Genomic DNA, 12612 nt, shown 5'->3' with positions numbered 1-12612 from the left:
TGTGTCAGCGCACGCTCACCCTGTTGGCATCTACGTGATGGAGGCGGTAGGCATCGCCCGTGCTCTCATTGATCAGGTCAAATTGATGTTTGTAGGCCACACAGATCATATTGTCGTTCTCCCCCGTCGGCCCGTCCACCAGAGCCATCACCACGGGCGGGTCGCACAGACAGATTTCCTGACAGGGCCAAATGAGGGTAAATTAGATGGCAAAGAGCAACATGTGTGCTACATAGAGGAGAAAAAAGAGGGCATGCTGCGATAACAACATCATGTGAAAAGAGGTTATGCAGCCACATTCTTTTATTTGAAACATTCCAAACAGCACAACTCATAAAATGTGTTTCTCTTCTTTTTCAGGCCTAATTTTTGCCTGTGGAGATTTTGTTTAGCTCAAATTAAGTTTATATGGCAAACTGGAAGCTGAAGAAGTAGTTACTCTGTTGTTTCTCTGACTGTGTAGAGCTGCGTTTCATTACAAAGTATGTGCTGCCCGATGGTCGATTGGTTAAGGTGGCAGCACATATGCCAGGTTCCACATGCAGCCGGCTGCAGTGTCATGAGTTCGAATCTCGGTTCTGAAGGTTTTACTCTCTCTCATTCCCAATTCATCCCAGCTGTCCTGTTTAATAAAGCGTACGGGCCAAAAAATCCTTTAAAAAAGTCTGCATCAATCATAAATGTGAGCTGTTGTTTATCTGGTTTTCTACAACTGTTTTATGGTTTTCTTCTTTAAGGTTTCAGGTACAAACTCAAAATTTAGCAGAGTTGTAGACTTTTGTTTTAATTTTCAAATTGTAGCAGCACATGTTACTTAAGTTTTGAGCTCTTGTGGTTTTTGACACTCACTGATAAAACCCATAAATATTCTGATGCCACCAGCATAACCCCTATAAAGCAGATTAACGCTCAAATGGAATACAAGTATCAGTATAAGGAATTTAGAGAAATTTGATTATTGAGCACCATGTATATCTTTATAGTAAAAAATGCAACAAAAAAAGCTGAATAAGTAGTAAACTTTCAAATAAAGGTATAGAGTGATATGTCTACACTTTGGTGATACATTTTACAGACATTTCACATTTGTCTGATATTAAACTTCAACTAGTACTTTTAAAGACACGTTTAAACACATTTCTGTTGGATTGACATATTATCTTTTAAATATTTAGATACTCCAAATAAATATCCATGTTAATTTTTGTCAATATCGCCCAGCCCTGTATAGTACATCGTCTATGTGAAAAGCAGCATTACTCAAACTTCCCCAAATCTATTAATAATTAGCCCCCTATAACAATATAAAATGACACAAATAAATATAAACAATTGTAATAATAATGTTGTAAATTCCAAGCTGTACAAATTATTTAGATAAACCGATTTTATTTGCACTTAAATCATATCCTTATGATGAAAAGTACTTTTATTTTACAGGTTTATGACTAATTAGAAATTAGAAAATGTATTTAATGTTCATAAAATGGCTGTGTAATGCAATTTTAGACCCTCATTTATCAAATTATTAAGAGAGTAGGGCTGCTTTGATGATTACTTGACTATCAAAACTAATCATGGTCATATTTTGATAATCCTCATGTTTCTCTGGATTATACAGACTCTAAAACGCACATGAAAAGACTGTTTTACACTAAAGACAGTGGCATCATCAAATCAGTGTCAAAAAATACAACTTCAATACTACATTTTATTCTTAGATATTCTCTAGCTACAATCGTTCAGTCTCTATATTTCCACCTTTATTTGGCTAATGATGTTTTTTAAAAGTCTCAAATAGAAATGATAATTGACTAGTTGATTACAGTTCCAGCCCTGTTAAAGAGGCGTCTTGCAGACGTACCCTTATGTACTGAAACTCCTCCACGGGCGTGTCCACTCCAGGTGCCCCGGCGAGGCCCTCGAATCGCGGCTGTTTGCGTGTAATGAGCAGCAGTTTATTTCTGATGGCTGCGACTATCCTCAGCTCAGAGCCGTGGTGGGTGTTGATCGAGTACAGATGACAGCCTGGGACAAAAAGGGCACCGAGTCACAGTCAGAGACGAAACATAAAGGCATATGGGCTGCACTCTGGCATCTCTCCACTGTGATCCACGCTTCAACTAAAGGTCACTTCACCAGTAGATGCTAAAGGGTTTTAAACCTTAAACTTTAAACATCTTAAATTGAAAGTTACATACTACAGTCACAAGACTTTTAAAAAAAATGTTTATGTACATTTTTAAAGGGAACATTCAACAATCAACTTTATTGAGCTTTTAACAGTGTTACCTCATCATTAGTTTGCCCGACGTTGTATTTTGAGTAATATATTGTCCTGTATCCGAAGCCCATGTGCTCAGAGTTATCATAGTTGTAACTGTTTCAAAAATGAAGACATGAGCGATACACCTCGGGTTCTAAAACGTCACGTGGCCACTTTTCAAAAATGTTAAAATGTTAAAAATGTAAATTACAATATTCCCCTTGTTTTGGTGAAACGTCACAATGAAGAGAAGGTAGTGAACTCTTATCAAGCCATTTTAGATCAACATTGCAGTTAATAATTAACAAAATGTAAAATAATGATCTACGAATGGTGAAGAAAAGCATAAAATGGCTCCTTTAAGAGAAAAACAAAAACCTGATGGCTTGGTAAATGAAATAACGTCATAAATAACTTCTCATTTCAATATCCCGTTTTCTATCGAGTTTGATATTTGCCTGTAAGTGTCAAGTGCGTGTATATGTGTGTGTTGGATGTCTGTGCTTGTTGTTATACCTTTGGTTTTCTCCAGCTTGTTTTCTCGGCTGTCACACTTGCTCCTAATGAGCTGCTTCTCCTCGAGGCCTTTCTTTAACGCACTCAGTCTGAAAACATAGAGCCGCGCGTCTTTCCCTTGAAGAAAAAGCACAGAGGAGTCGTGTTTGGATGAGGTAGTCTTTATTGGGCTTCTCCTCTGGTTCTTTTATGTTCCTATTTCTTCCTCCCACCAATAAACGATAGAATGACAATAACAGGAGGACTTCTTAAGGCGTGTGTTCTCTGAATACGCACACAGAGTCGTGACAAACGGCCACCATCAAAGTCAAGTCAATTTTAGCTCATTATCTGAAGGCTAATTAATGACTTTAATGCTTAGGGGGAAATGAGAGAGCCTGCAGCTGCTCAGACAGTTGACGTTTATTCTTAGGATGAAGTATATTGTGCAGTTTTGACACCCTCGGCTAATATTGTATGTAGGTTTTGTGAAACACCCTATCTAAACAAAGAGTCATTTGAAGCGAGTGCAGTTAATAACAGATTCATCTCAAATAGGGATGGAAAATTTGATCAAGTCATGTCTAATTGTCAATGATAAGATTGGATGATATTAGGTGAGCGATTCAGTAAAAAGATGTGGTTTTCAGACTTTGGATCAAGAGATGTGTGCTGTGTTTGCTTAAAGACAATGATTGCCTGTTCATAAAATCAATAATGAAAGTCGATTTGATTTTGATTTTGAGAAGAAACGGTAAAATTTAATCCAGCCCTAATCTAATTTTTTTTTTTTTTTAATATTGAGTCAAATTAAAAGTGTAAGGGAAATCAAATACCAAAAAGTGTTCATTTATAAGCTATATTTTCAAAATGTATTAATTAACCCTCCAATTACTAACTATATTTCAGAACTAAATCATTGCATACATTTTAAATTAATGTCAATCATTTTCTTTTTGCATATGTTGAGTGACGTTATGTTAAAGCGCTACAACCCACCAAGATCCCTGTGTGCATCGAACATGGGTCTTTTAAAAATCCGGAATAAAAGAGAAGAAAGAAAATTGGAGATGCTGCTTTTATGTTTCTTTGCTCCAGCGCTGTGGAGAACACTGCCTCAAAACATCAGAGAAGCCCACGTGTTACTACTCTTAAATCCAAACTTGAACTACATTTTTATAACCTAGCTTTTAATTAGTTTTGATAAGATAAGAGAACCGTTATTTGACCCAGTGAATTTCCAGATCTTAAATGCACAGTTCAAAAACAGCAAGAGAATAGAGACATGAAATAGAAAATAAAGATAAATAACTATCAAAAATAGACTTAAATCTAACAGACTCTTTTGTTTGTTTTTGTACTTCCTACTTTCATAGATTATTGTTATGAGCTTGATCATGGAAAGCCCTTTGAACTGCTTGTTTAACATGTATGAAAGGTGCTATATAAATGTATTATCATATTGTTCTAATAATTATTATTATATCGATGACTTGTTACTTGTTCGTTACCTTTGTCTGCCCTCATGATGAGCAGGTCCTGAGGCTCGAGAACGTGCATCTGCTTCACCACCATTGTTTTGTCGAACAGCTGAACAGATGGCACGGCCGTGGTTTCTATAGAGAAAAGACCAAAATGCTACTCAACTTTTCAAAAGTATTTGGTGTTCACTGAGTACCACTCACCAGCACTGGGCAGCGTTGGATCAGTGCCTGTAACAGACACAACATCGTGAGCATCATCGTGTTAGCCGCTGACCTTGGCATTTTGATGAGGCCGTATTGAGTGGATGGTTAAAAACGGGTGGGGGTTATTGAATGGGGACATATAGATTAGCTTGACCTCACCGTCCAATAGCATGACACCCGCTGTGTCTGTGGCAGCGAGCAGAGACTGGCCCCAGGAATCAGCACAAACGATCTCATTTGGAAACGTGCTGCAGAATGGCTGAGATTCCCACGGCTAAATACCAAAAGAGACAACATTATACATCCATTAAAAATTCCGTTTTAACACATTAAACATTTTGCTACTACAAAAATTGCCCTTTACCTCCTTCCTGCAGATGCCTGTAGTTACAAGACTTGTGGGAGCGTCTCCTCTTACAATGGTCTTGAGTTTCAAAGCCTAAATAGCAAATGTTAGAATCAACCCTTTTAGAAAGCACCAAAAGTCCATCTTTTCTTTTCTCATCTCTTTCTGACATCACATCACATTGCAAAAAATTCTCACAGGAATTTTAGTTCAAAAACGTCAAACGACCAAAAAATGGTCAAAAGGCTTACAAAACTGGAGATGTATTTTTTTTTGTCGCCCCTTTTACAGAACCATTTCTTTCTTATTTGAACAATTGTGGTTTTAGGGGAAATAATGTGAGGTGTTTAATTATTAATGAATTGCTTGATAAACAAAAGCACACAGTCTTTTATCTGCAGTAAACAATGTCCTTGTCTATAAAAAAACACAAACAAAAGCTGAACACATGAGCCTCTCTTTGTTACGGCCCGTTTTGTTGTTTGAGAAATAAAGAGCAACAGGAACAAGGGCTACAGACAAAAAAGAGTGTGCATAAGATAGGAAAATCAATGAGGGATTACACCGACATCAAATGTATGTAAACATAAAATACAAAATGATATATATAGTTTTAATCCTTATCTCAGCAACTGTAATTGTAGTGTATATTATTGCAAGTAACTTAGTGAGAAATTAAAAAAAAAGAAGAAGAAGAAGACATATTAAAAGAAATGTTGCCTGCGCTCTTGTTTTGAAAAAACTACAATCACAACTGAACCTGGGTTGCCAGTGCTTTAACCTGCAGACTGAGGACACATACAGGTTTTTCTCATTCTCAGAACATGAACAGGCCATGATTCATATTTGGCTCTGACTCATGACTGGTTCAGATGCTGGGTTTTCAGATCAGAGAGAGGACACAGAGGTTTAAACACACTGGATTTAGATGCAAGAACTGGCAACACTAGATAGAGACTCAAGTGAGGCTCGTTCTGCTTTCTGATTTTGAACCAAGACACTAAATTATAACAAACAAGTTGACCGCCATGTCCAATTATTTTTGCAATTACGAAAAAATCAACATTGCAATTGTTAGCAGTAAAAGCAATTAGATTTGACCTATTTTACCTATGTATCTGGGGAGTAGATAGATATAACAGTTTAAACACAGTCTATATTTTCTCGCTTTTTTTAAATCAAGAAATATTTCAAGAAAGTCGTTTCTACAAAGCTGCATAGCGGTGAGTTACTTTTTATTTATTGATGCAACTTGCATCTGTCTTTTTATAGACGTTGTGCAGTGAACACTTCGTCCCGTGTCCATTAGCCTCATGTTGTATTCATGGTGCCGTTACCTGGCCTATTCTGACAAACTCGGCTTGCCGGGCTTCTTCCTTCTTGCGCGCGGACTTCGGAGACTCTGGGAGGACGTCACTGAAGGACCGTCGGTTAAGCATGTTCTGGGGAGAGAAGGGAACCTGTACAGCACACGCCAACACATACGAGCCACAACAGACACGCAGGAGGAAAGTGCAAGAAGCCAGTGTTAGAAGGAAAGGAGCAGAGGAAACGGTTATTCAAGCTCTAAAACAGGGAGCCTCAAGTCAACATTACAGCAGCATTTCACCAGAGTGGTGCAGATGAAAAAAGTGAAATGCAGCAAAATACACACACACAGGCACACAAAAAAGGAAAATTTAACAGGAAGTGGTATTAACGGTGGACATACTTTGTGCAAGTCAGGCGTGAGGTCTTGATAAAGCGAGCGGATCAACATGTCAAGAGTCCGCTGGCGCTTTTGGGCAAACGTTGGCGTCTCCAATGTGGCTTTCTCTCCATTGATTACTGCAAGAAAGCAAACACATACATACATTATAGTCCAAATATACTGTGTATATTATAAGGAAAAATATTGCTTTTTTTTGGTGAAGGCAAACGTATATCTGAATGTTTTATCTTTTTTGGGATGTTTTAATTGACACATTTCAGGATTAGCATGTAAATCTAAATGAAATTAGAAATGCCATAAGAAAGTAATGAAACTATTTGGTGTATCACTTTATATTGAAGTCAGTTTTTTATGTTGACAAATACAAGCCCCCTAAAAATCATTTCTCTCATAATTATTGCATTTGCTTGTTATAGATCTTACATTTGACTAGTAAAAAGTCCCTGAATTCATGGTGATCAGTAAAAACAGGTGGAGGCGGGAGAGGAGGTCCAAACAACGGGACGCTCTCTTCTGAGAATATCTTCAACCTGTCGCAAGAAGCAAAGACACATAATGAAACTCGACACTCATTAAGACACGACAAAAAGGTAATGTCATTCACAGTGAACTCACCTGTAACTGTCATTCTGGCTATTGTACCTGACTAATGCAAAAATGTCTGGAAGGGCAGTTCAGGAAGCACAGGCGCATTTACGTTGTATGTACCTAGTGTTTTTTTTGATAAACACACGAACACGGTGTAGGATACGAGTAAAGTGTGACCGGATCATCGAAGGCTTGAAGGACGACGACGCCTCATCCCCTTCTTGGAACACTATGGTAACAATGTCATTTCCGATGTGTCTCTTCCTCTCCACCTGCACGACAAGACAGACGAGCGGAGATGAAGACAATGCGATGCTCTGCTCCTCAGTACCCTAAGCTTTTAACCTCAATTGAATCAGATGTTGTAATGCTATTTAGATTTAAGACGTGAACGTCCTGGTTCTAGTCCTGCTCAAGACGTTGTTTGTGCCTAATGTGACCCACTACATGTTTAGTCTTGGTACAGGTCTAGGTCTAGTTCTAGATCTGCTGAAATGATCTGCTTTGGTTCAAGTCTGGTGACTGAGTCTGATTGACGCTGGGTTGGTCTTAGTCCGGCTTTTATGTGACTACAGAGCAACATTGTTTTATTTTTTATTTACTTCAGTGAAAAAATGTATTTCTGTTGAATACACAGCGAGTCGTTTCTGGCAATTGGATGTGAATAATACAATTGTGGTCCAGTTTTGAAGTCCGGCCCCCAGACAACAGCCCTTATATATCTGGACCAATGGAAGATAAAATAAAATAGCCCTGACCTAAATGAAAAAGAGGGTACATTCTAAAATGTTTTGTTGATGTATCCAACCATGTGCTGTACATTTTTTTTATTACCTCATTAGTCTTCAGCAAATTAGTATATCCTTTCTTTTATTCTAGGACAGATGCATTCTCTGCTGTGTCTGCAGTCTTTGTCTGGGTGACACACAGCAGGCCACCAGCCTCTTTCAAAGCACACAGTGGTCCTTATTATAGGGCCCATTTTATCCCAAGACAAAATCCAATTATGTGTCACACGTGCAAAGTATGAGTCCAGTACAACTCTTATTACAAAGAAGACCAGCTCAAGTTGGAGTATGGTGGCTGGAGATTGCCACTGACTAATCCGCAATTATGTTATAACAGAGAAAGACAAGACAAGATCCAATTTGAGAAAAACCAAAAAAGGTTAGTATAAATTAGAAAACATAGCCTTGTGTCCAGGTTATTCAAGATCACTGACAAAACAAAAGTGAAGTCCTTAATTTTCTTTGATTCTATTTACAATACTGTAGTATGTGACCGGCTTTCTAACATCAAACATCCTGAAGAAAAAAAAAAGCTCTATACATTTAGGTGTACTTTGTGGACAGATTCAACAGATTGAATTTAAATTACTTTCTAAATAGTAACAATTATTCATTTTTATCGATTAACCAAATCTTGACTCTCTACTCACAAGATAATTGAAGAGATCTTTTTCTCAAATTATCTGTATGGATTAGCTCAGATGCTAGTTTTACACGCTAATTATCATCTAAAATAAAACACCAAAAGATTTTCATAATCAAAGACTTTTACAGAGGCTTTGGCATCTCATAAATGTAGTAGATGGGTTGGTACCAGCTGACACCATTTGGATTATTCATAATTTGCGTATTTTGCGGGCTATTAAAATGCTAACGGTTATAGGAAAAAACAAAAGCGACCGCTCCTAGTCCTTCACATCCGAGTTGCTAGGTGCATGATAGCATGACGTCCACTTATTTATATGTCAATGGGCTATATGGTCAGATAATCATAGACATTATGGATATTTTGAGAGCCAGGAGTGCCTTAGTCGACCGATACTTCGACTACAGCCCTACCTATGTCTTTGCCGTTCACTTTTAGGTTCAAAAACACACACGCACCTGCTGTTTGTTCTCTTTGGAGTAGGGCAACATGGTGGACACGTGGAACATGAGCTCGTGGCCCTGATAGACCGTGTAGATGGACTTAATCCCCGTAGTGTCATCTGCATAAAACACAAAGCTGTATTAGGTTACTTCGACTATGAGACTGCTGTGGACGTTGCATGCGTAACTTACTCTTTGTGTCGAGCCCCCCGCGGTAACCTGCCCACCCCTGCAGCGTGATGGTGTCCCCGAGAAGGTTAAGGAACTTGTCAAAACCCTCGCTCCCTTTTTCTACAAAATAAATAAATAAAATGAGACAATGCATATTTAAAAATAGTCCACGTGTAGGATTAAAAACAGAGCCTGTCAACACACAGTGACTCACCATTACTAAACATCTCATCGTCAGTGAGCTGTCCATCTTTGGCAAACAGGACACCAAATTTAAAGTTGACAGAGCCCTGAAAAGTACAAAACTAATGGTGCAATATTAAATACGACTCATGAGACATTAAACCAGATGTTTATTATTATAGGAATATTTTTTGTTTTGCGTCAGATATTTCAACTACTAGAGGTGAGTTTGAATCCCGACTTTACTGCATGTCCTCCCTTCTTTCTCATCCCTCATTTAACACCGTTCTTTCCTGTCTAATAAAGCCCTTGGGCCCAAACAATATTTTAAAAGAAAAGAAAAAAGAAATTGACAATATCACAATTGCTGTTTCGGGGGTTTGTATCTACAATAAAAGTGTAGTAGAAAGAGCTGAGGGAAAACTAAAAGAACAGAAACGTTCAATGTCATCTTGGAAACAAGGGTGCTGCCCAGTGTCCTCCCTTCTCTCTCATCCCCATTTCATGCTGAGCTGTCCTGTCTAATGAAGCCAACAGGCTGAAAAAATCCTTTAAAAAAAGAAAGAAAAAGGAAAGGAAACAAGGGTATGCAAAGTTATAGATTTACTTTTGTTGTTAATGTTATGGCCTATTTATGTTTTTTGTGCAACTTGATCCTCAACCAAGACATTTACAGGCATGTTTGAGCACATCGCTGATAGATAGCCATAATATTGCCTGAATATTGGCAGGATAATATAATATTGTCCCCCTCTAACTATTACCACTAAAACCCCAAATCTTGGAAACACCACGACCTCAAGGATTCTGTGATCTATGGCAGTTTTAAGTTATTGTATTTAACAATGACGATGAAGTACAAAAGTAACTTTTTAGGTTTCTGTACCAAGTCATTTTTACAGTGAATACTTTTTACTTTCACTTCACTACATTTCAGAGCAGATACCTGTATTTTCTACTTCGATACATTTTTTAACTGAACTGAAGAGTAGAAAGTACTTTTCTAATGGTTTGAGTGGTTATTTTTAGCACGTTCCTGGCCTAAAGGTTTGGAGTTCAAGTACATTTTTAAACAGGTACTTACTTTTTAATTGAGTAAACGTATTGTTATTCTTATCCCATAGTAGATTTAAATTGTTCCTCTTTTGACTTATTCATTGTTCATTGTTTTATGTTGCACCGAATCACCAAGACAAGATCCTATGTTTGTTAATTTTGTTCATTGACAATGGCAATAAATCCTTTCTGATTCTGATCTGATTTGTATGTGATACTTTTTCTTGAGTCCTTCTGCTCCTGTATCTGTACTTTTACTTAAATAACACAACGGAGCATTTCCTCCGCCAGTTCAGTGTCTTACCTCCTGTTCCTCCAACACCAGCAGGTCCTGTGGGGAAGAACACACAGCAGTTATCGTTCCCACGGAGGAAGCCTTTCAGCTGGAGGCTAAACTCAGTACAGTGGCTGGAGCAAAAAAGGTTGGTGCCATGTTTCATTACTGGAAGAGGCTGCTGCTCTCACCTTCTGAATATCAGGGTTAAGAATCTCCCGGGGGCCTCGCTCAAACCTATCCATGTTCATTGCACTGAAAAAGACAACAGACAAACAACAGTTCATAGTCTGCATACAGTCAAAACCAACCACCCTGTTTACCCTTAATACAGTATATCTAGAAAATACAAGACGTTACATCACTTACCTAAGGATAGACTTGACTGAGAGAGTTTTTGTGGGGCTGTAGGGGAGGCTGATCTTCAACGTGCCCTAAAAGAGGCAGTGACACAGATAAAAGCATAGTGGTTGTTAGAACAAAGTGCATCAATTGTCCTTTAATCTGGCAGAAACAGTAAATAGTCGTAATAAAAAATGTCTATACCGACAAGTGTGTGCAAACAAAAACACTACTGCAAATATGTCTATTCCTTCTCATAGTATGCATTCTCCTCGGAGGGACTATCATTTGGAACTTTTTAATTTGCCTGAAGAAACTTTATTCAAAAGAAACTTGATAAATCATTGTGATCTGCAGCAGGAAAGGACCACAATAGTTAGGTTCCTTTTTTAGCCTGGGACCGATATTATATCTTGCCATGTCAGTGTGACGCTGAGTCACCACAAGGTATATTTTCACACGCTTAACAGTAATAGCACCATCGGGTTTGTGACATAGTAGTACGGATCACACATAGCAGCAGATGGAACTCACCGTTTTCCTCCAGAGGATGGCTCTGTACTGAGGAACACGCTGGTTGTTTTGGTCTGAGAGGACCACGGACAAGAAGAAGGGATTCTTCTCTGCATCTGTCCCCACGTAGTTTTGGTGAACTAAAGCACAAAAAAGCTTGACACATGCAAACACTGCAAAGTCACACATTCATATCCCTACCTTTGGGATGGACACAGTTAAAGACTAAAATAGACGCTACAATTGCTTTTGTTTCTGTCCTCTTTTTATGTGCTGACCATCTTTTAATGCCCATGTTTCATAATACAGACCTGTTTTTCTTTTCTCGCATTCACTATGCATGTTCATGTTTAATAAAATGTCCTTATGGTTACAAAGGCTTTGTCACCTGCTGTTCAGACAGGATGAGGTCATGTTAGAGTATTTTCCTGAGCTCTGTATTGTGTCCAATAATACAGTGCGTCTGCCCAGGCTGTGAGACAAAGATGGTTTGCTGCAGTCTGAAGGAGCCAAGTTTCAGAGACACTGCCCATTTTCAACTGCCCTTAATAAACAATTATTGAACTAAAGTAACAAAAATATATGACTATATATATTTTACAATAACATTTAAAGTTTCTTCTTTAAGCATACAATCTTTTTTTTTTAACTTGAATTTCCACAAGTTAATGACTATTAACACATAATGACATAACAGTTTAAAAAGGTAAGTAGAGAAAGACAAGAAGACTGCAGCACGAGAGCTAGTAAGTTGAAGGATGTGAGTGGTTAACGCATAAACATTAGCCTGGTACTAACCTTTACCCAGGAAATATTTAAAGAACCATCTGGTGTGGTACTCTGGATTCTCCAGATGGACATCCGTCCGCCTCCAGGTTCCTGGAGTGTGGTCCAAACTCTGCCATACACACCAGAAAATATACAATTTAGGCACTGTGGTAGTTTGTTTCAAATCTGTTTACAGTAAATATACCAATATACATTTTCTGTGTAGTAGAAAAGGCTGATTCATTTTTGCAGTTCAATTCAAAAAGAGAATGAACTAAATAGTACATACTCAACTAAATATTATTAGGTAACTATTTTCTGCATTTAACTATTG

The 12612-nt window shown here is 38.0% G+C and overlaps 1 protein-coding gene across 5 annotated transcripts in view; it reads right to left on the bottom strand.

The window, feature by feature from the left end:
* garnl3 (GTPase activating Rap/RanGAP domain like 3) overlaps nucleotides 1-12612 on the bottom strand; it is a 50257-nt gene that overhangs the window by 13495 nt on the left and 24150 nt on the right. For 3 of the 5 annotated variants that reach the window (XM_072454574.1, XM_072454569.1, XM_072454573.1), the window contains exons 4-23: nucleotides 12309-12408; nucleotides 11532-11650; nucleotides 11025-11089; nucleotides 10847-10910; nucleotides 10686-10712; nucleotides 9357-9432; nucleotides 9164-9262; nucleotides 8987-9090; nucleotides 7258-7366; nucleotides 7122-7167; nucleotides 6930-7036; nucleotides 6507-6622; nucleotides 6133-6255; nucleotides 4814-4888; nucleotides 4609-4723; nucleotides 4447-4473; nucleotides 4273-4377; nucleotides 2783-2899; nucleotides 1865-2028; nucleotides 20-178 (exon numbers count right to left, since the gene is read on the bottom strand). In XM_072454574.1, the coding sequence (XP_072310675.1) occupies nucleotides 20-178; nucleotides 1865-2028; nucleotides 2783-2899; nucleotides 4273-4377; nucleotides 4447-4473; nucleotides 4609-4723; nucleotides 4814-4888; nucleotides 6133-6255; nucleotides 6507-6622; nucleotides 6930-7036; nucleotides 7122-7167; nucleotides 7258-7366; nucleotides 8987-9090; nucleotides 9164-9262; nucleotides 9357-9432; nucleotides 10686-10712; nucleotides 10847-10910; nucleotides 11025-11089; nucleotides 11532-11650; nucleotides 12309-12408 (1917 nt within the window). The remainder of the gene's footprint in view (nucleotides 1-19; nucleotides 179-1864; nucleotides 2029-2782; nucleotides 2900-4272; nucleotides 4378-4446; nucleotides 4474-4608; nucleotides 4724-4813; nucleotides 4889-6132; nucleotides 6256-6506; nucleotides 6623-6929; nucleotides 7037-7121; nucleotides 7168-7257; nucleotides 7367-8986; nucleotides 9091-9163; nucleotides 9263-9356; nucleotides 9433-10685; nucleotides 10713-10846; nucleotides 10911-11024; nucleotides 11090-11531; nucleotides 11651-12308; nucleotides 12409-12612) is intronic. The other 2 variants (XM_072454575.1, XM_072454572.1) reach the window with 1 other exon arrangement.

Source organism: Eucyclogobius newberryi, unplaced genomic scaffold (assembly GCF_026437365.1).
Source record: "Eucyclogobius newberryi isolate DKJ021-1_F unplaced genomic scaffold, fEucNew1.0.hap1 SCAF_2, whole genome shotgun sequence".
Taxonomy (NCBI): Eukaryota; Metazoa; Chordata; class Actinopteri; order Gobiiformes; family Gobiidae; genus Eucyclogobius; species Eucyclogobius newberryi.
The sequence above is the reverse complement of the archived record's forward strand: the minus strand, read 5'-3'. Positions and strand labels throughout refer to the sequence as shown.